At 43.0% G+C, this 23,279-nt stretch overlaps 2 protein-coding genes across 6 annotated transcripts in view; one reads left to right on the forward strand and one right to left on the reverse strand.

Moving 5' to 3' along the window:
- DOCK1 (dedicator of cytokinesis 1) overlaps nt 1–23,279 on the reverse strand; it is a 469,449-nt gene that overhangs the window by 249,374 nt on the left and 196,796 nt on the right. The gene's annotated exons all lie outside the window — the stretch shown is intronic.
- The window catches only part of INSYN2A (inhibitory synaptic factor 2A), a 38,977-nt gene that overhangs the window by 9,470 nt on the left and 6,228 nt on the right, over nt 1–23,279 (forward strand). The window contains exon 2 of one of the 2 annotated variants that reach the window (XM_045569239.1): nt 11,790–11,861. The exons of the other annotated variant lie outside the window; for it this stretch is intronic. Within the exon in view, the coding sequence (XP_045425195.1) occupies nt 11,790–11,861 (72 nt within the window). The remainder of the gene's footprint in view (nt 1–11,789; nt 11,862–23,279) is intronic. 2 annotated transcript variants of the gene reach the window in all.

A 23,279-nucleotide genomic window follows, 5' to 3' on the forward strand; every position in this document is an offset into this window, starting at 1 on the left:
ATCCCCAAGCAAACAGAACTCACCTACTTTGAGCACTCAGAATATGCCAGCCATTGGGTATTTTCTTATTTAATCCTTAAAATAACAATTTAAGGTAGGGATGACCTCCATGAGGAAACTATAGCTTAGGTATACTCGGTACTTTCCCCAGGGTCAAAAGGCTAGTGAGACATGTTAATGCCAGAATCCATGTCTAGGCCTGCCTGGCCACTCATCCCCTACCTCATCTGAAAGTGGGGAGCCTGGTATGTCCCACATAAAATGCAGGCATTTTTCTTGCTACCGCAAGTCTGGGATCTTCCTTTTACTTGAGGGGGCTACAGAAGCCCCTGCCCCTAGACCTGGGGGGTTTCATGCTAATTCATCTTCTGGAGAAAGCAATCTTCCGATGCTAGACACAACAGAGACCACTATTGGAAGGAATCCCAGGAATCAAGTATATTTTTAAGGATTTATAATCATTAACAGGAATCCCCTCTATGAGGTAATTTCAGAAAAAGCAAGGCCACTGATCTTTAAGTCCAGGAACCTGGGTGCCAAGGCACAACACCTACCCATGAGGAACCTGCCTGGGAAACCAGTTCATCAAGGTCTTTGTAACATGAGCGGCCCGTTGCAGGACCACCACGGGACCACTTGGCTCTTCCTTCCTCAAATGGATGTCCAAATTCACCTGAACAACAAATTAAAGTTTTCAGTGCAATATAAAAATAAACCTTAAGGACAGATTTGAAAGAAAATTCTTGAGAATTGAGATCCTGGGAAAAACTGATCTAAAAATGGGCACATTTTGAACAAAAATGGAGTAAAACTTTTCTCTATCAATACCTCACTGGTTACAACACTATGGTATCTCCCTAGATAAGTCTCATAATGATACATAAAGAATTTTATAAACACACCAAAATTTAAAGATTTTAATCTTCAGCAACATGAAGCTTTAAGCCATTTGTTTAAAACACAAATGCAAGGTTAGGCTTTTGAAACAAAGCACAAAAGCTTCAAGAAGAATAACTTCTCATTTAAAATTGTTAGCTAATCTAAAAAAAGAAAAAAAACATCAAAAGAAATTCTAAATAAAAGACAAAAGCCTCTGTGGATATTTACCATCAGAACCACTGACAAATACACAGCATTAATGTTTTCAAATTTAAACCTCTGTAAGTTACACTGTGTGATAGTGTAAGACCTAGAGAAATAATGGCATCCCAGAAGGAAAATTTGTTTTAATGCAGCATACTCACATTGTTTTCATTCTAGTTTAGTGGCCAGTGCCATCAAAATTCATTTTCATTAATTTTCAATAAATTGTAGCTTAAGCTTTATCTCTTGTTAATCAACTCAGCCTCAGCTATAAAAAGTTGTTTTCCTTGCTATTAGCTACTCCTGGTGCCTTCTGGGGCAAGTGACTTGTTTGTATCACTATTGTCATCATTTTGCAACTTGGTATCTCCCTGACTGCATGGGACATAAGAAGGGAAATGCAAACTTGGCCCTGTTTGTACTATAATCAGGCAGTCCACACACAAAATAATTATTATCCTTCCCGATTTTTATACATTATGATTTTATATTAGGAAAACATTATAAGACACTAAAGAAGAACAAAGTCCTGCCTCAATAGCATTCACCTCTGTATTTTTCTCTATCCAAATCTGCATGTATTTCTGACAGTAGTAATAATGTCTATATTATAATATATTCCATTTTCTTCATCATGCATGGCTCTGTGTAAAAAGAAGGAAGCAAGAGGATGGGACAGGGCCATAGGGAGGGACAAAGAAAATAAGGAAGCAAAACAAGAGGGGAGACAGAGGGCATAGGAAGAAAGTGAGGGAGACCAGCTGACTCCTGCTTCCACCCTTGGGAGAGGAGATACCTCCCAGGATCTCCGGTGCAGCCTGCGATGCTCTTTGACTGCCCGCCATTATCGTTTCACTTTAATTCGTTGTAATGAAAACAAGCATTAAAAGCTTCCCTAATAGCCAGAGCCTCCCCAGAATGATAGTGTCGCCACATCTGGGGAGCTGGGAGGCAAATAAAAGTTAATTTGTCAACAGTGTCTAAAGAAAGCAACCCAGTTCATTAAGGGTGTTTCACCTTGGAGTCGTTCACCAGGATTGCTCCTGGGCAAGAGGAGTGACCTTTATATGCGGGCACGGAAGTGGGGCTGCTTTGGTGCAAAACGAAGCCATTTATTTTCATAACTGGGTGTGAGAAGCAGAAGATGACTGACCTTTTTTCCACTTGTTTGGGGAAATTTAAAATGGGATAATGTGAATACTATTTAGACAGATGTTCCTTTCCAGCTGGGAACATCACAAAACTGTCAGTCCCATTTTCCTTTTCAGAAGCAAAACAGTATGTTGTCAAGTTAACCCACAAGGATAGTCCTGCAGATTCATTTGTTCTTTCATTCATTCACTCAGTTATTATTCAAAACCTATTTCTCGGACATCTTCTACGTCCCAAGCCCCCATGTGGACACTGAAGTTCATCAGGGAACAAACAGACAAAACCTCTGCCCTCACAGTGTTTACATTCTAGTGGAGGGAGACAGGGAAAAAAGCAAAATCGCTACAGTTTATGGTGTGTTCCACGGTGATGAATGGTGTGGACAAGTTTAAAACAGAGAAGGAGGTAAGGGTGGGGAGGGCCCTAACTTTCCACCAGGCATGGAAGATCCAGGCGCTAAAGCAGCACAGCTCAGGCCTGGATCTCTGGAAGGCGCCAAACCACATGCTAGGATTAGGGAGATGACCAAAGACATGTTCCCAGCCAGCAAAAAGCTCAGTCCCACAGTAGAAAGGAACCTCATCAGATCACAAGATCCACCGTGGAATAGTCTGTAAGAGCCATAGACAAGGTGCTGGGATTTGCTGGAGGACATGCTGGGCTGCCTAGGAGGGAACAGAGAAGCTGGGACAGGACCAAGGACATTGGTCTGTAGGAGCATTAGAAACGGTCCCACAGAAAAGGTGCTGCTTTCGAAAGTTATGCCACCCTACTTCCTTAACACATACACGATTCCTTCCTCTCACAATTGGGGCTCCTGGGTTTTAAGGGTCTTGAGGGCAAGGCCTGTGTTTCTTCATCCAAGCAACTGGTCTGCACAGGCTGTGCACAGAGCTGAAGCAGGCAAGCATGGGAATAGCTGTGCATTATTTTGGCTAATTTGTAGCAAATTTCTTTAAGGTCTATGGTTAGAACACTCAGTAGAAATAACTGGAATTATTGAATTACTGGAAATTACCCTAATATGATAAATAAGTCTACCTGGGGTTTGCATGTAGGGTTAGTTCTTCAAGGGTTAACATCTCAATTCCTGGCTCTGGGGGAATGGGATGTGTGTGATTTTGAGAACTTCCTCCCCTACAGTGGAAAAAAATTAAGGGACAAATGGGACAAAGAAAAACTTACCTCAACTTACAAATGGATTGTGCTCCAAAACACCATTTCTAAGTCATTGGTGTTGAGGTTCCCAAGCTGGCCCTCAAAACCCTTTAAGGTATATGGAGATTCAGATATAGAGAGCTATAAAACCTAATGCCGTCATGTTCTTGGAGGGATATTACTTCCGAGTTCTAACATAGGACTCCAAAAATAGATCTCTCAGTGTAACAGAAACATCTGGAACACACACATTCATATGCAGGGGGATTACATGACTGACTGTAAAAAAGGAGTATTTGATCTCAATGAGAGCCTTTCCCCCAAAAGATGTCCTAGACGAGGGGCTCTGCCTTACTGCCTGACCTTACATCTACAGGCAAAAGAGCAAGACAATAGAGAAACCAGAATCATGTAATATGGAGTAATTGCATTAATATTCTCAAAACAAATGTGATTCAGTGATTACATTAAAGTCCCACAGATGCTGCTATATCATCTACAAGGTACTAAGCAGAAAAGATGGGAGTGAGTTTTTTTAGAGTTTTACTTAACAGTCAGGTAAGACCTGCTGAATTTCATTGGAACAGAGCTAAAACCAACACTCATAGATCTGCTAAGACAAAGTTACCTTCTCAATTAATTTTATTTTTCATTTCCCGTTCATTCATCATTCTATTCATCCATAGACCTTTACTGCCAACTCTTCAGTGACTGGCATGAGGCATTTTGGGGGCACACAAAGAAAGATACGAAGCATGCTGTGCAATACTGAATGATGGGTGTTCTGGCAGAGGAGATGTGGTAGAGGAAGGTAGTTGAGAGCCGGCCAGAGGGTGCTAGGAGAGCAGCTGAGTGAGCTGTTCTTGCAGAGCACTACGAAGGCACCAGCCAGGTGGTTGTATTGGTAGCAACGTTCAACCCACTTAGACATCCCCAAGGCAGGGAAGAACAGGGATGCCTCAAACAGCTTTGCTGAGGATTACCATGACTTTATGTTCTTCAAAACATAGCCTCAGTTTTGACCACTAACAATTTTGTCTGCTTGGAGATCTTCGGCCAGTAAGGAGCACAGAACTGCTTAGCCTAACACGGCGAGTCAGGCGCTGCCAACAGACAGCTCCCACCTATTTACTGAGAAACAGGGAACTGGTCAAACCACCACCAGTGAAAGTCAGTACTGCCTTTAAGTGACCAACGGGTGATTTTAGAGTTGGCTAGGAAAACTGACTTAATATTCTTTTAATAGCCCTAAATTTGGTGTTCCCCAAATGTTGGCATTTAATAGCTCAAATGCTTAAAACAGATGTATTTGAGTTTCTGCGGATATATGGGGAAAGTCTAAATTCACTTTTGCTACTGAACAGCTGATATCTGAAATAAGGACACTTCCAGGGCATAATCTGGCAAATTCCTAGTGAGGACTTAGACTCAGGGAACAAGCCAAAACTACTGCTGGGCCTGGCTCTAAAACATAGGAGGGAATCACGAAAAACAGCTGACTTTGAATACTTTTTGAAATTTACTTTCTCCCAACAATAGTAGTGGTATCATTTTATGCCTCTGACTATTAAAAGAAAAGGCCCTTTAAGATGCTGACATAAATGATGGCTTAGTTATCAAGAAGGGACAGCTGGAGCTCAAAACTGGGAAAGAATGCAGAAGAAAAGAATGTTTTAGGTACCCAGGGAGAAAGCCAAAAGAACAAGAGAAATTAAAATTAAGAGAATAAATTAATGGCAAAAAAAAATTACCATTGAGAGCAGAAACTATGCCTTTTTCATTCCTGCAGCAACCACCATCTCTCACGGAGGTCCATACACGTAGGCTAGGACACAGCCTTTCAGTTAATTTAATGTGACAATTCCAATACCTCACGTAACGAGTGTTTGAAGACCATGCTTAGAGGGTCATGCCCTGATTTTAGCAGCATCCAAAATGGTGTTTGCTTACATGCTAGAAACTTGGAACTTGCTGACAATTAACAAGCCATTTAAAAGAGCAAATTAGCAACTGGGTCACTTGCTCTCCCCTGCACGGTGTGCTGAAGCAGAGCTTCCGGGGAGGGGCCCACAGCATGTAGCAGGTTAACACGCTTGTGATGCCGAGAGGAAGATGCTTTCCTGAATTCTGCAGCCAGATTAGATGTATCCAAATGCCCAATCCACAGTCACCCAGAAATATGAGAAGACAATTTTCCATTGAGAATTTAAGACTGTATACAGGAAATAGTCTTGTGGAACTGTGAGAGTAGAAACAGCACATTAAAGTCAATCTAATAATCTAATACTACTGCTGTGATTACCATTAGATACCATAAAATTAATTCCCAGTAGCCATCCATTCTTCTCTGAGATGCTTATAACTTTGTCAGGCTTTGAGTCTAATAAAAGCACAGGGAAAGTCGTTTGTGTTTCCCTCCCCTGTCCTGACCTTTTAACAAAACAATGTTTTGTTTTGTTTGAATCAGAGTTCTTAGTCCTGCCTCTCAGGCCCCAATTCCAAGGTCTCAGGGACAGGTTGGGTATGTGGCCAGGAAGAAAGCTCTCAGTGACCTTTCTCTGACATTTCTCAACACCCTTTCCTACCACCTAGAGCTCTGCTGACTTAGATCTCCCCGTGATGCCTTCTGGAAAGAGCAGAGGCTGTCTGTCCCTCCTTGAGATCCCTGCTTCCCAGGAAGCAGCCATGTTGCGGCTCTCAGGCTGAGGTTGGCAGCCACCCTCCTCCTTTTATCATTCCTATGGCTGTGTCATAAAAACTGCAGCACCAGCTCTGCCGCCACCTGCCCTTCTTTGTTTTTGTTTCTTTAATTGCCACTCCTGATTCCCTTTTTTGCTAATGTTCTGTAAAAGGAATAACTGAAGGCTTCCATACCCCAAATTATCACCCATTTCTTAAATAAATATACAAAAGTATATATGTGCACACAAACATTCATATTTGATATATACTTATACAGAACATTATGATATTTATAAGTATGTAATATATACAAGTATATGTATTTGTATATTCGGGAATAGTTCATAATGACAATTGAAGAATTACTGTAGCAGATTACTGCAAAGGCATAAGGTAGCTGGAGAGGCTGGGCACTGTGTGCTGAGTTAAACTTGAGAAGTCCAGGCCACCACTACAGAGAAGCAGCCCTGAGGTTTTCTTTGAATGAGGATGCGCTGACTGAAGTTGCAGGCTGTGTTCTGTAAACCAAACTCATTTTACTCCCTTCAAAGCAGAGCAAAGACTTGTGAAGGAATCTGGTTCACTCTGAAGTAGAAGTGGAAATGACTCAAAAACCAGACTCCACCAAAACTACCTCGTAAAATTAACTTGTCCAGATCTCTTCTGTTTTTAACAGAGCATCAACTCCTCCTGCATGCACTTTCAGAGTCCATGTTCTTAGAGTCCCTATTAATTTAATAACTCACATCCAGTCTTCTTTAGCTTTCAAGAACGCCCACTGTGACCAAGGAGTGTTCAAAGGGCATCCAGCAGGAGAAGTTCAGGGTCCCCAAATCCACCTCTGGGTTGGAAGTGTGTTTTGGACGGATGGGAAGCCAGAGGGTCAATGGAACAGAAAACAAAAAGCACCAAAAAGATACTGCTTTGGACTTCTGGCACTGTCCTTGGTGCTGAATGTTATATTTTTCAAGTAATATGCATTGTTAAGGAGAGAACACTAACCACTGCTATGAGACAATAAATAGCACTGCAAAATCCATATTCACAATGAACGTCCTTACCACCAGGATCCAAAATGAGGACCAGAACTTTCCACAATTGATACTTTTCATTCTTGTTTTTTTGCACTCGGTTGGAAATCTTTGATTCGTGTCTTATGCTGGACTTCGGTATGAGAACACAAAGAAGGGAGGTATGATTTTGCTAAATTAATATTCACTGAACACCCAGAAGATACTAGGCATTATAGTAGTCATGGAATTAACAAACCCATAGAAGATACAGACTCCTCAAAACAAAAGAGAGCTTTACAAAGGTAGTAATTAATTTGGAAGACAGAAAATTTATAATTTTTGATCAAAATGTTCTTCCTCTGAAGCCTACACATTAATAACCTAAACTCTCTCCTCTCTAAACCTCTAATTCACAAAAGATCTCCAGCGCCACTCTCATTGGAGATGTACCTGCTCTAGCAGTTTGAAGATTTTAGATTGCTCCTCTCCACAGCAGTGGCAATGCAGGAAGATAATCATTCCAAGTACTGGTTTTATGACGTGTTTCCAAGTTGAGAAGAGAAAAAAAAAAATAGGGAAATTCCATAACAGTACTTTGTGTTCCCTGTCCCATAGAAAGAACTAATCCGTTTCATCTCTATTTGGAGAACATATTCATTCAGATGCTGCAACCCAATTATTAATGTGACCATAAAATTATCAGTGAAGCCAAACCCTACAGCTTGGAAGCTTCAAGGACAATTAGATGGATTATCAAAGCAATAAGCACAATGGATTACATAGTTTTAAGCCCTCTATTGAGAACACCCTCATGCTTAATAAAATTTTAGCAGGCATACCCTGACTGACATTAGCCGCTGGCAGCTGCCTGTGAATTAACCATGTGACACAGGTCAACACTTTAAATTTCATCCACAAATTAATCTCTTTCTGACTCCCAGGGACTCCAAACATTTTATTCCTATAAATAAAAGAGAGATCCTAAACAAAACCTTAGATACTAAAGAGTCTCTCTGAGAAAGGTTCATAGTAATGAAGTCCTGAAAATACTTCTCAGACATGGTAGAAATAAGACTGACCACCAATTTTTCCTTATAATCATCGGGGGCCAGGGGGAGGAGTAACCACAGGTATGTCTCCATACAAAGAAGACAGAATGACTCCTTTGCTTCTTACCAGCAGACATCAGCCAAGCCATGCCATTTCCTCGGGAATAGGTGAATTGGATTGGGTTGTAAATAACAGAAGCAAGATAAAGGAAATTGAATGGAAGTGATGTAACTGAAGGAGAGAATTGAGAGTAAAAGTCAGAAGGAAGTGTTTCCATGTCATTCTTTTAATCACCTATAGAAAAAAACTCTATAGTAGATTCCTGTTCAATTAATGTCCAGGCCAAGTGCGGTGCCTCACGCCTGCCATCCTAACACTGTGGGAGTCTGAGGCAAGAGGATAGCTTGAGCTCAGGAGTTCAAGACCAGCCTGAGCAAGAGCGAAACACTGTCTCTACTAAAAATAGAAAAATGAGCTGGGTGTCGTGGCCCATAGTCCCAGCTACTCAGGAGGTTGAGGCAGGAAGATCACTTGAGCCCAGGACTTCTACCTGGGGCAACAGAGCAAGACTCTGTCAATCAAGCAATCAATCAAATTAATAAATTTTATATATATATATATATTTATATATAATGTCCAAAGGGCTTTCCATTGTACATGATCTTCCCTCATCTCTCCTGACTCTGACTTGCTGCATCTATTCTAGGAACACCAGCCTTTTTTTCTGTCCTGCAAATACGTAAACATAATTCCCACTGCAGGATGTTAACACACGATGGTCCTTCTCTTTGCAACACTCAACCCTGGATCATCAGATCATTCAGGTCTCATTTCAACTGTCACCTCCTTAGAGTTCAAGCCAAAGCCAACCCTTCACAACACTTCCTTAACACTCAGCAATATCAAAAATGATCTAACCATTCATGCATTCATTCATTCATGCATGCACTTATGTGTTGCTCATCTGCCTCTCCCATCCTACTGTAAATTCTCTATCTTATTGACAAATGTTTCCTCTGTAGCCAGAAAAATGCCAGGCACTTAGTAGGCACTTAATAGCTATCTGCTAACTGACTATAACAGGGGGAAGATGTGTGCCTTCTACAAAGTGATTAGAATATAGTCTTTTCAGGAAGCACTTTAAAAAAGCAATTTCTTGCTGAAGAACTTCAGGGTCCTGGAAGAGAGTGCTCTCGTGCATTTCAGGTGCCTGAAGCCTTTGTCTTGTCCTTGCCAGGTTCATTGACTATCCTAGGCTGCCAACTGCACATAATGCAGAACACCAGTCCCAAGATACAGGCAAGGTGACAGGGAGCACCAGAAGCCTTGGGTCTAAGAATAATGAGATCCTGGACCTGAAATGTGACCATGTTCTCCTCTGTAAAGCAAGGCAGGTGTAATTCATTGAAGACTAAAGCCCTACAGCAAGGAAAGCACTAAGGAACTCTAAGATACTCGCAAAGAAGGGGTGTTGATGTTGATGAAGCTTTGTAGAGATTTGTCCTGAAATCTGAGGCAGGAAGTCTTCCACGAGCTCAGGAGTCATACTTCTCTCTGAGACCAGAAAGAATGTCCCCTAATTAAGAAATACCCCTGGTTTTGCGTGCTCTAAGAACCTAAAATTTGGATATGAGTAGCACACAGACAATTGGTATGTACTCTCTCTGCCGAGTGCTGGCTTGTACCCACTAGTACAACACAACAGCAGAGCAGCACATCATCTGCAACCCAAGCCAACAGTTCAGCACCACATTTGGCACAGATCATGTCACTGCTAGGATGTGGGCTCAAGTACTGCGCTTAGTTCACTGTGCAAAAAAACCTTGGTCAGAAATAAGATTAGGGCCAAAGTCCAGTAGAATAAGCTGATGGAGAGAGGCAGTCTGTGTGTGTGAGGCGTGGGAGATGAAAAAGGCTGATGCCATGACAGGAATGGGGTGGACAAGTCTGGAGCCAGGTGGGAAGGTGCAGGAGGAATGCATTCTCGGGAAATGTCGTCAGGAAGAACAGGCTAAGAATGGAAACTCACCACATCGGTGAAGAAGAAGGGGAGGGAGGAGTAAGGCAGAGGCTACCCATCCTCCTCCCTCCCTTCAAAGCCAAAGAGAGAATGGAAAGGCCAAACTTGGGTACCCAAAGGCACCCCATATGGCTGTGACAATGGAAAAATGATAATACAAACATAGCCATGCTATGATTCCAATTCTGGTTCAAATGTAACAAACCTCATGAAATGCTTGGCAGTGCTCTGGGGCAGAATATGGTTACTTGATCAACAAATAAACCGCACGAACTCAAAGGTCATGTCCGAGTTTACCAAGCCCACTGAGACAATCTTGGCATTGAGCAGACAATCCTTTTGTCAAATGTTTACGCAATGCAAAATATAATAAGGAAAACAAAAGTTATTTCCCATTTAAAATCCATGGTGCATACAAGAGCAGTTTACATAGCGAAAGTGATAAAAATATTGACTAGCAATGTTGACAGAAAACCTTCTGTGCACACTATTACTATGTCGAGTGATTCCACACATGTAAATTTGCCCCCAAAGTGTTTATAAACCAATTCAGATGGAAACTTTTCTCCTGCCACAAATTTAACAGGCTCTGGTTATCATGTTTGTGCCTGGGTATGAAATAATATTCAGAAGAAACACACCTGCATGTTAAAAATATCAGAGAGGGAAGGCCAGCTGCAGTAGTCAGGAGAAACCGTGAAAGCACAAAGCATCCACTTGCTGGTTTCTTGGGTGAATGGGCCAAGAGATAGTTGAGGCAACTCTGGCCTGATCAGAAAATCCTCATCATCAAACCTTTCCGTTTATACAACCTGAAACTTTTTTTTTTATTACTTAGAGAGAGTGAGCAACCTGCCCTGCAAAAGCAAAAATCTGCCTGGCCTCAGAGGGCTGACGGGACTCACAGAGAAGATAGACTCAGTTACTAGTCATGATGATGGCAGGAAGCTATTCTACCACAGGGGTCAGAACCAATATTCTGGGATTTGTAGATCAAGAGGCACCAACAAGGATGTGGTATTTCCATAAAATTTGTCACAATTTTTATAACCAAATTTAAAACTTTATAGACACTGAAATGTGAATTTCAGATAATTTCCAAGTAGCACAAATATTATTCTTTCCATTTTTTTTCAAGCCTTGCAAAATATAAATCTATTCTTAGGTTGCTGGACAAAACCAGGCATCAGCAGGATTCAGCCCACGGGCAGTAGTTTGCTGACGCCTGTTCTAGCAGGACCGGAGGGGGCAGAGCAAAAACAGGCCATCGAGTCAGTATATCTGTCCATGGTTGGTTTGTCCTCAAAGTTTCCTTAACACACCATAAATCTAAAGCTGCCCTGAAACATCCCAAATTCCCTGTGCTTATAACAAAATCAGATTATTTACTTCATCTAGTAGCTTATGTTCACATTCTAAACTTAATATAAATATCATCTTAGCTGTAGGTGTTGCATTAGTTTTGTACAATAAAGGCAGAGACAGGAGCAACATGGGAAGCTCCAGTAATCAATTTCCATGACCATGACAAGCATGGCATCGGGAAAGCATCTGATTTGAGGCGTGTCTGCTCTGTAATGCCAGTGACCCCCAGCCACCACTTGTAATGCTCTCCTGTTCTTATCTTGTAGGCTTTCATATCGGACGGGGCAAGACACAGCTAATTGTGACACATGCAGGAACAGTGCATGTATTATCTATAGGTATGTTAATGTTCTCTTCCCACCCTTTTTTTTTTTTTTAATTGTGAGTGACAAATGGTGTTTACCCACAAATGCAAGAACCATCTGGGGCCATGCTGGGGTGATTCTATCAGATAAAAAGTAAAGGACCTTACTTGACCATAATTCTAAGCTCCTTCTCAAGACTTCACCCCAGGTATATCATCATGGGATGAGAGAGAGCTTGCACCCATTTATCTTGCAAATGTATTTTAGTGGTTTTAAGAATCGGTATAAGTTTGATGGCTTGGTCCCTTGGAATCAATAGCCATGAGCACTGCACTGTGTTCTGGAAAGGCTGCAAAATATAAGCCCTTCAGAGGGCATAGATCAAAGGCTTGAAACCACACCATATGTGCTAGGAATGCCATGGAATGACCGGGCTGCTCGCAGTAAACGTGCAATTTTATTTCCTGCGAACTCATGAGGATTGTGGCACTTGCAGCACCTGTGGGCAGAATCCCCTCTCTGGAGCCCCTACAAATCTTCCTTGTGTTTTTTAATTTGAAGTTTGTTTGTGTTACTGACATCAATAAGAATATAGCAGAAACTTCCAAAAGGCAAAATCTACATTTGGCTTTTACCAGTAATTTAGGATTAAAGATATGGTCAAAATCTTCAGAATGGTTACTATTTTTTTTTTTTTTGGAAATGTAATTTTCACAAACAAAATATAAGGGCGGTGAGGGATGTAATGATTTAATTCATTTTTTAAAATTAAAACTGAAGAATAATTTTAATGATGTGCCAAATTATCAGAAAACAATTATAACTGAATAGCTCTATATCTAAAAATGTGTAAAGGAACCCCACCTCCCCCCAAGCCACCCTCTAAAAAGCCCTTCCAAGTTACAATCCTCTGCATCAAGCAGACAAGCGAGCAGGAAAGCTTGGGGCTACACAATCTTAGATGTATCAGGTTTCTTTCCCAGGGGAAAACATGGATTTGGCCACACACATCCTCACTCCAGGCAGAGTATCCCAGACAGGGCCCAGGTTCTTCAAAAGCAGAGTTGGGCCACTTGGGGACCTTGTCTGGGAGCTGGCAGCAGCAACCACAAGGTAGAGCTGAGCAACGGATGCCACCTGAGCACATTCCATCCTGCGGAGGTTCTCAACCAAGGGGACATTTGGTAAAGTCTGGGGGGTGGGGACATTTTCAGTTGTCACAACTGGGGAGGTGCTGCTGTCACCTAGTAGGCAGAGGCCAGGAATACTCCCAACATCCTGTGCTGCACAGGATAGTCCCCAACAACCAAGACTTACCTAGTCCAAAATGTCAACAGTGCTGAAAAAGCCTACCTCTCTGGAACCATCCCCACCTTAAGGTCTTGCAAAAGGCACACACAAACTGGGAGGGCCTTTTGGCAGGTAGCAGTGGGCCGGTACCCCCTCAGTAGCCCTGACACACCATGTGCTAAGCCACTGATTGTTCTTGGCTGTTGCTAATGAAGAAGTTAAGATCAAGCCCCTGTGCAAGTCTGTCTTCAATAATGCCTTCAAATTACGACCTCAGAGATAGCAAGAGTTTGTATCAGATAAGTGGGAAACTTCTCACCACATTCATATTGTGGAAGAGAATTTTGAATCAGCAGTGAAGGGATGGAACTGTAACATAGAATAACCTTTCACCAGCATCAGTAAATCAGGAAAAGAAGTGAAGGGTGTAGATCACCCAGTGTATCCTCAGAATTCAGCTGTTGTTACTTTGGGAACCAAGGCTTGTGCAGTCTTTTAATGCAACAAGGCAGAAGTGTGCAAGGACTTCCAGAGAAGGTTCAGAGAATAAGCTTGTTCTGCCTAAACCTATTTAACATTTTGTGAGTGATTAAAAAAGGAATTTGGCTGGGCGCGGTGGCTCACGCCTGTAATCCTAGCACTCTGGGAGGCCAAGGCGGGTGTGGATCCCTTGAGCTCAGGAGTTCGAGACCAGCCTAAGCAAGAGCGAGACCCCATCTCTACTAAAAATAGAAAGAATTTATCTGGCCAACTAAAATATATATAGAAAAAATTAGCCGGGCATGGTGGCGCATGCCTGTAGTCCCTGCTACTCGGGAGGCTGAGGCAGTAGGATCGCTTAAGCCCCGGAGTTTGAGGTTGCTGTGAGCTAGGCTGACTCCACGGCACTCACTCTAGCCCGGGCAACAAAGCAAGACTCTGTCTCAAAAAAAAAAAAAAAGGAATTTATTAGAACACTGTCCAACATAACCGAAATAATTTAAATTTAACTCTAAATCCAGAACTAACTTACATAAAAAGTGATACTAAAAGTGATTTAACAAGTCTGTGAAGGACAGGAATCTGTCTCTTCAGGAATTAGTCTTAAGTGGTTACTGTTTTGAATTGTCTTAAGCAACATTCTGCATGAATCCCAACACGTCAGCCACTGGCCAAGTTCCAAGAGGACCGTTGAGTGTCCAAGCACCACAGGAATTGGCCAAAATTTAGTGAGACTCAGAGAGAGAGACTGAGGCATTGTGATCACTTTGGTTATCTCGTGTGCGCTGGGAAATGGCACGTCCCCTCGCAGAGACCTCCTCACTGAAGAGGGGATGGTTCCGGCGGTTGATTTGGTACCAGAAACTGAAAAGAGGCCCTCTGTAGACTCACAGGCCCTGCCCTCAGCCCTGCACAGATGTGAGAAGCATCTCGGGAGAGGTGGTACTAGAGAAAAAGTGGAGGTTTAGATCTCTCTTTCAGGAAAGTATTTTGAAAGCATTCCTTTCAGAGTCATAACAACAACAAAAATTCCCACAACCTCTGAACAACTTCTGCAGACAGAAGTTACTCTGAAAGGCTTAGTGGGCAGGTCCTAAACATCCCGTAGAGCAGCATTTCAGCTGGGCTCCCGCTGCCCCTCAAGGGGAAGACTTCAAAGTCTTCCAGGTAGTATCCAAATAAAGATCTCATTCTTACTACCAAGTTGAACACAGGCAACTCATCAAGATCTGCTTCCCAACTTCCCTATCCTTTTATAAGGGAAATAGTCAAAGTTTAAAAGTTACTCTTAAAAGTGGTTACTGATGCTGGACCAGTTTTCTGAGGTCGGCAGAAACAGGTAATGCGGGGAGTGAAAGCTCGTCCATTAATTTACAAAATCAGTCAACGAGGGAATCATACAAAGTGACACGTACCCAACTTAAACCTGTTATTTTAATTTGAATCTCATAAATTGAAATCTTGCATTTATATGACTTAAAGTTAAGCCAGTCTTTTGAGGCGAGGCCCAGATGTTTTCTTTGAATGTGGGCACCGCTGCTGTGGTTCCGAGTTAGATTCCGTGAACCATACCAGTTTTCCTTTCTTTAAAGTGGAGCAGAGTCTTGTGATGGAATCAAATTTCAGAATCCTTTGGGTACATACTTCATTTGCCTCAGCCTTTTTAACATTCATTATTTTGCAGTACTCTACTCCTTCCAAAGCATCTAACTTACAAAAATAATAATTCTCTCTTGCCTCATTAGTTTACACAACATTCAATATTTAAATCATCTCAGTAGTGAGTACAAATGGCATAAACAGGTTCAGGAACAAATGCCAGCACCCTTGTGGTAAGCACAAGGCTCGAGAAGCATAGAGGGTCACAGGTCACCAGAGAGAAGACTGTTAGGAGCCCCAAGCCTTGTGGGGACATCACTCATGTCTTGAAAAAAGGACAGTGGTGGTTAATCTAGCATGCCAGTTACGGGGGCTTCTATAATCCTAGCTGAATACCAATAACTGATGTACTAGAAGGAACAGAAAATGTCACTGGCTCTTGGAAAACTCTATCTACGTGATTCTGCCCTGGTGGCTGAGAGTTGTTGATAAACCAGGACGGATAACTTCCCTCAGGGTCCCGGTTCACCGAAAGCAGCATAGGTGTGGAGCCAGGGGGCATGGAGCCAGATGATGTCTCAGCTTGCAGTAAGCTTCATGATTTAATCCCCAAATGTCAAATGCTTCTTTAAAAATATTTTCTGTGCTAGAAAAGCATTCAAAACCCAGTAAGTCCTGGGCAGGAGGAATCACCTGTTCAGGTGTCCTGTAGCAGTACACGTGGGTGGTCACAGCATCTCAGCAGTATAGACCCAAAGTGAGCCAGAGGGAGTTTCCAAATTTCAAAGACTTTATTGATTTAAGTCCATTTCTTGTCCTGACCATGGAAACTTGCAAACAAGTCCTCCTTCAATTCCTGCATACAACTCTATAGAGAGACAATCCCAGCAGAAGGAGACAGTTGTAGCTCAAGGTCAGAGTCCTTGAGGTCTGTTCAAAGCCAGGATGTGGCAGCCAGCCTCTTGGGAACAAGCTCCGAGAGTCTGGGAACTCTCCTGTGAGTCCCTGCACCAACTTCTCTCCTCTCTTCTCCATCATCCCTGTGGGATGCCGGGAGCACCTGGGATTGAGTAGGTTAAAGGAGTTTCAAAATCTTAAAATGCCACAGGACTGTGGTTGTCCCAGAGGCTTGAGAACACAAGGGGCCATCAGAGCTGCCAGTGTCCACATGTTGCAATTTGTCATACCCTGCTTGCTAGAAGGCAGAGGGCCCTGGAGGTCAATGAATTTGACCCTGCCTGTCTTGCATTTAAACACTGCTTTTCACTCGAAACCCAATTACTCCCTCTGAGCAGCATGGCTATGCATGGTGTTTCCAGTAACATTTGGCCCAGGGAGATGAAAAAAGTGCCGTGTTCAAGACCTGGCTGCTTGTGGTTTTGTCAACATAGTCCTGTAATAATGTGTACCTTTGCCATGGGTGGCGGGACATATGTATCTGCAAAAAATAATTCTGTCATGGATATACACAGGACTTGAATAAGCATCAAAACGACAAAAGGTCTTGAAGCAATTTCAGGAAAAAGGCTGCCAGTTCCACAAGCAAAAGTTTGGAAACATCAGCCTACCAGAGCCTGCCACTCAGACAGTCAGGGAGGTTAGGGCTGAGCTTCCACCCTCTCTTGGGCGGGGTGTCCACTCCATCTCTAAATCCTGCAGGATTGCATTAAGGGATCCAAGAAGGTTCCTCCCAGCTGGGAAATCCCAAGGGCCACTTTTTACAATTATGAAAGAATTGGATCTGAGACTTTCAACCGAGAGTGTGCACAGTGGTAAGAGTGTGGGCGGCCACAGGCATTTCTCAACAGAAAAACACCCACACCCTCATTGGCAAATTGATTTACGTGGACTTGAACAACACTTTGGGCAGAGAATTGATTGCCCTGCTCCCAGTCTGCTGAAACCCCAAGTAACAAAGTGATATTTTTGATAACTGAAAATTTTAAGATGGTTGACATAATTACATTTTTCCCTAATATTAAAGCCCTTTGATTTTGATCTGGACCAATTATGATATTCTAATTAAAGACCATCTCACCATGAAAGAAGATTAAAAGAGATTCAAGTTTGATTTTTCTTTAGTAAAACTTTTCTAGTTTACCTTCCATATTTCTTGTCAAAATATGCTGTAATTATTTCAGAAAATGTTTTAAGGATAAATTACTAATATAATCTTTGCTCATAAGCAGTTGAAATCTTTTGTATCCATCCTATTTTAGTAATTCATTTGTCAGACTAGTCTGATGAGTCACACTACTGATGATTCACCTTTTGTTCAGATTTTGTTTTGTAAAGGAACAATGAAACATACCATTGGCAAATCCATCCTTTCCCTCTTTTACTGAAATGGTTAATCTGTAAAATAATACTGCAATAGAATGGTCTAAATTCTAATTTGTACAGTTAGTATGAAAATAATATGTGCCAACCTCAATTCAAAGGCTTTTGAGGATGGAAGCAAGATTTGAAAAATAATGGCAATGCTGACTCAGATTCATTAAATAGTATCTTCGCCAGAATTGGAAATCTTGCAGTGTTGGAACTCCTACCATTAGGTACCAAACCTGAGCGACTGTATCCTCCAGGACACTGTCCCTGCCTATTTCATTTCTGTATCACCAAGGCCACCAAACAAGTGATACTAATAATTCTACTGTAGGTCAATGGTGGGCTCAGAACCTGACTAGAGGGGGGAAGGCCATGGGTCTGGCTGTCACATTGTTTCTGACACCATGAAGGGAAGGAGCTTGTGGGATGTCCTGTTGTCTGTGTCACACTCTCATCACTCAATATGCAACGGTCAACCGTATGCAGAATTCCAAACCACCATTTTGAAAAACCTGCCTGAGCCTTTTCCATTTTGGGAGCTTATCTTGATTTATTGAACAAGCATTTTTTCAAGGGACTCCTAGGAGATAGGCTCTGCACAAGGCACCGGGAGGTGGGCAGGAGTTTGACTCTGACTGAAGACAACTCCATGCACACCCCTTGCCCTAACACCCTACAGTGAGGGTACCAACAGAGCTGTGACAAAAGGGAGCCCTGTGCACGGAAGGTGCATGCCACAGATGCAAGGGCGTGAAAGGCCAGGAGATGAAGGCAGTGGGATGTTTTACTTGGCAGAGCACACTCCAAGGAAACAGGATGGCCATGGAGGGAGTTAGGGAAGAGGTACATGTGTTCTCTAGAGCCCTCTAAGCTAGACAGTTAGGGACAACTGGCAGGAACAAGGGAGAAACAGCCAGAGCATCCCCAAGAATGGACGGGGATGCTCTGCTGCCCGTGAGCACTAGTCTTTATAGCAGCTGGGGAACGTTCCAATACATCAAAATCTTTGACTGCTTCTCAAGGAGGAAGCTCCTAAATTATGCAAGTTTGTTCCCCAAATGACTCGAGAATTTCAGGAGAGATGAGGAAAATATCCTAATATTATAAAATTGAATGAGGAATTCATAAAAGGGATGGGTTGCATTTTCTCAAATCATCCTTGGTAATTACATCACCAATAAGAGCACAAAAGTGAAGACTACAAAGACTTCCAGGTAAAATCACGCACCCTGACTCCCCCGATTCCCAGCATACTACAAAATGGGAGCTGGCTAGGGTGGTGCATGTCCAAAACCAGCCCGCAGAACCTAAAGCCTTCTCACTAATTAAGTCCTATTGTTAAGCGAGGCAATTGCATTTGTATGCAGAGACAGTGCCAATTCTAGCCTGTCCAGAGCCCACTTGGAGTGGAGTCTTTGCAGTGATTATCTCTTCTTGGAAGTGCCCTTTCAAGTCCTGCTTCAATTACCACCACTTGCGCATGTTAAGTTCTTTAACAACATAAATTGAGGTGGGGAAATTAGCCTTTTGTCTAATGTTTAGCGCTTTGTTCCTAGTATTTACAGTGAGTAACAGGGTGGGGAGAAGATTACAGAAAGAAATCCCTGGATAATACTTTACACAACATTATTCTGCTACAAGGAAATATATTTTTAAACACTAAATTAGAAGTCAGAAAATAAGAATGATTTTGACAGACCTCAAAATTCTCCTTGAAAATTTCCAAAGTTAATAGTCCAAGTTTCTTTCCTATACCATTAGAATTCTACAAATATTATTATTTCTTTCCCCCAATATGTAAGGATTTAGATTTTAGTCATTTTTAGTAACCTTCAGAAGCACCTAATTCTCCTGTGTAGATGCTGTAAAACTGATTACAACCGGAAAACTGAAAACCGATTACTCATCTCCACATATTATTTGTAAAGCAGTTAGATAAAACTTCTCCAGCAGAGAAAGGCTGATTATACCAATGGCCCTCACCTTTGGTCATTCCCAAAGGTAAAAGGCAAGGAGGCAGGTACTGATGCTCAGAACAGCACGAGGGGGTTACGCTGTTAGATTGGTTGGAAGGTAAATGTAATTCATTTTTAGATGAAGGTGGAGGCCGGGCGCGGTGGCTCACGCCTGTAATCCTAGCTCTGGGAGGCCGAGGCGGGTGGATCGCTCGAGGTCAGGAGTTCGAGACCAGCCTGAGCAAGAGTGAGACCCTGTCTCTACTAAAAATAGAAAGAAATTATCTGGCCAACTAAAAATATATATACAAAAAAAATTAGCCGGGCATGGTGGCTCATGCCTGTAGTCCCAGCTACTCGGGAGGCTGAGGCAGTAGGATCGCTTAAGCCCAGGAGTCTGAGGTTGCTGTGAGCTAGGCTGATGCCACGGCACTCACTCTAGCCCGGGCAACAAAGTGAGACTCTGTCTCAAAAAAAAAAAAAAAAAAAAAAAAATAGATGAAGGTGGAGATTCTTCCAGGGGGTAAATGCATGGTTCAGCGCCTGCCACGAGGCCTGGAGTGAGGCCATATGAAATTCCACAGGGAATGCCATGCCTGCAGATGACAGCAGCTGCTGAGTCTGTTCAGCAGGCTCTTCTGCACAGTCCTCGGGAAAGAACCCTGTCATCTCTGAAGATGACATAGTAGAGGTCCATGGGAAAGCTGGGGTTTAGACCAGTCTCTGGTGACATCGGAGGACACACAAGAAGCTAATGGTCTTTCATGCATGAGAACTGTCATTGCTCCGTATCAGTGGGGGTGACTCTCTCAGCAGACATCAGAAAGGAGGGGGAGCTCCTTACCGCATTGCATCTAGAAACCAGAGTTCTGGGCTCATGGCCCAGGGAGGTAGCATGGCTTTGCATCCTTGGCTCCAGCACTGAGAGCCCAGGAAGTCACCAACCTCTCTGGACAGAAGCATGCCCACCTTCAAAATGACACAGGTGAGGTATGGGCCCAGATCATGGCCAGCCCCTGACCTGTGGTCCACCCAGCACCCGAGGGGCTCCCTGCAACCAGTTTTGGACAAGAAGACAGTCCCGTATTTCCTCCTCTTCACTGTAGTTACAACATGCTTTCTGCCCAAAGATGGAAAACTGCAAGCTCTTCCTTGAGGTCAAGGACAACAGTGTATTGACTGGTACATTTAATAAATGACTGATTGTTTCTAATTATAATGTATGATCTTCGGGGCTTCCTAGGAGGATAATATAGGATATGCTTAATACACATGACTGTCCTGTTAGTCATCTGGTCTCTTTCCTACTGGAGAAATTATGGTGGGCAGAGGTTATAAAAATGCCTTGAGTTCAACCTCCACTTCCTCATGGCACAACTTTACGGGATGCCATAATGTGGTTCCCTGATCCCTGTGCACTTGCCCTGCTCTCAGACTCAGGCACCTAGGTGAGGCCTGGGCACCAGAGCAGTGTCTGTACTCCAGAGAGCTGTAGGTAGAAGGACACCCAGGATGGAACTTTAGTCCAGCAAGGTATCCGGTGCAGTCAGGGAGAATATCCAGGATGCACTCAGAAAGTCACTGTCTGACTGTAACTTTGGACACTTCACAGTATAATGTACAGATAGGCTATCTGGCTAATGCTTTTTTAAAAAAGCTATAATTTCCTTGTCATAGTGTGCCAAGAAAAGGAGATAGATCTTATAGTTCAAGTATTAATATTATTGATTAGCCATCTTTCTGGAATTTTAAACCTTACAGTGATTATGTAGACACTGATTATGCACCTACTTTGTGAAACAGTGGTGAGTGGTGGATCCAAAGCGATTGTGAATCAATTCTGTGTTTAAAGGGTTAAAAAGCTAGTAATTACAAATTACTAATATTTTAAACTATTGGAATGGAATCCAATAGGTATATAAAATAGGTATATAATATATACACATCATAATATATAACAAATTATATAGATAAATAGAATCACATAAATAAATTTTGAATGAAAAGAGAAAATAGGGCAGCAGCATTTTGCTGAGATTAGAAGTGAAGGGATTTGGTTCTGTTCATCAGTTTATTTCAATTCAGCAAACAAAGAGAGCATGTTCAGAGCTGGGGCTGTGCTAAATGCACTGCAGACAAAAGATGAATTAAACATGGACCGCCCCTCAAAGAGGTCACAGATCTGAGAAAAAATAGCTACAATCAAGATGAGACATGCTCTCGTAGAGTCTGGAGAGAGCCCTGGCAGGGAGCAGTTCATCCCAGATGTGTTGGGGTGGACTTGGTTGTTCTGGCAAATCCACAGAAAGAAGAGATGACATGTGACCTAGGTTCTGAAGGATAAGCAGAAGTTGGACAAGGAGTTTGCCGGTTTTCCTAAGGTGGCTCTGGTGACTGGGGAGTGGAAGAGAAGGAAGAAAGAATGAAAGACTACGTGGTTTCAACGCCCAAAGAGAAAAATGCCGAGGATCTGGGCAAGGGTGGAAGGGCAGTGGAGGAAGCACACACGGGACTGTGTTGAAGGCAAATCCACTCAACCCAGCACTGGAGAGGCAGCAGGGGACACTGAGCCTGACGCCAGCGTCTATAGCCCATCCAGCTGGATGAATGTGGCCGCCGGCTGTGTCTGAAAGGACAGAGGAGCAATCTGGGGGCAAGACTTGGTCGTGGTCATGCTAGATTCACTGTGCCCCTCAGACGTCCATTGGAAATGTGTTCAGAAGAGAACGATGGCTACTTGGGGTCCTGGTTCTTTCACTGCCTAGAGAGGTAGCCCAGGTCACCAAGGCTCAGGAAGAAGGGACTTGCCTAAATTCGCCTGGCATGCAAGGGAGAGAGCCAGGCTTGGACTCTGGACCCTAACTTTCAGCTTCCTCTGGGTGATGCTGGTGTTGCTCACGGCACTAAGGCAAAGCTGGCCAGGTGCAGGCAACTTCATGTGACATTGTTGGCTTTGGGGAAACCCCAAAGTTCAGTGCTTTTGGGAAGTGACTTGTCCCATCCAAAGCCCCAAGAGAGAGCCATCCCACACCCTGATGGGCTGGCCCTCCTGAGCTTGTGCTGTGCTTCACGGCATGGGTGATCTGGGTAGAGACCCTGCTGTGGGTAGGAGCTCGTCTCAGCTGCCATTTCATAGCCATGGAAGCTCAGGTCCCCAAGGTGAGCTGATTTGGCCACAGTGGCAAAGCATGTGTCGGTGAGAGCCACAGTTAGCAATGGGGGGCCCTGAGATCTAATGCACAGAGAATTAAAAGAAGAGGCCTCTGATTTGCTGTCCAATGAGCCAGGCAGCACTGTTGAGGCTGGAGGAATCAAAGGCTTCAGGTTTTCTTCAACACCAGAACACAAGCAAGCACTTGGGAGCCAAACTCACCTGCTTTTAACTCTTTACTGCTACTCTCAGGGGACTGAAGAAAGAAGAACGGGCCTTTGGAAAATGTATTCCTTTTTAACTTGAGGAGTCAGCGACAGCTTGCTAAAAAAACTGTCGCAGGGCCTGAGTATTTATAGGAGCATGTGACAAACAGTATAAACTGGAGAAGCAAGAAGGATGCGGCTGTGCAAAACCACATGAAGCGGTGGCGAGGGGTGTTACTACGGAGCCTGGACCATCTCCAGAAAGAAAATGAAGCTTGGATGCAGGCTGACAGAGCAGCCAGAGACTTAGGGCACATATTTATATCTTTGGAAATGTACAAAATAGTAATATTGTAAGAAAGTCCACATACTTAAAACTCATTTTTAAGAGAAAAAGACTAACCAAAGAAATTCCAGCTACCTTCAGTTGCTTTAAACATGC

The sequence above is a fragment of the Lemur catta genome, chromosome 14 (genome assembly GCF_020740605.2).
Source record: "Lemur catta isolate mLemCat1 chromosome 14, mLemCat1.pri, whole genome shotgun sequence".
Classification (NCBI taxonomy): Eukaryota; Metazoa; Chordata; class Mammalia; order Primates; family Lemuridae; genus Lemur; species Lemur catta.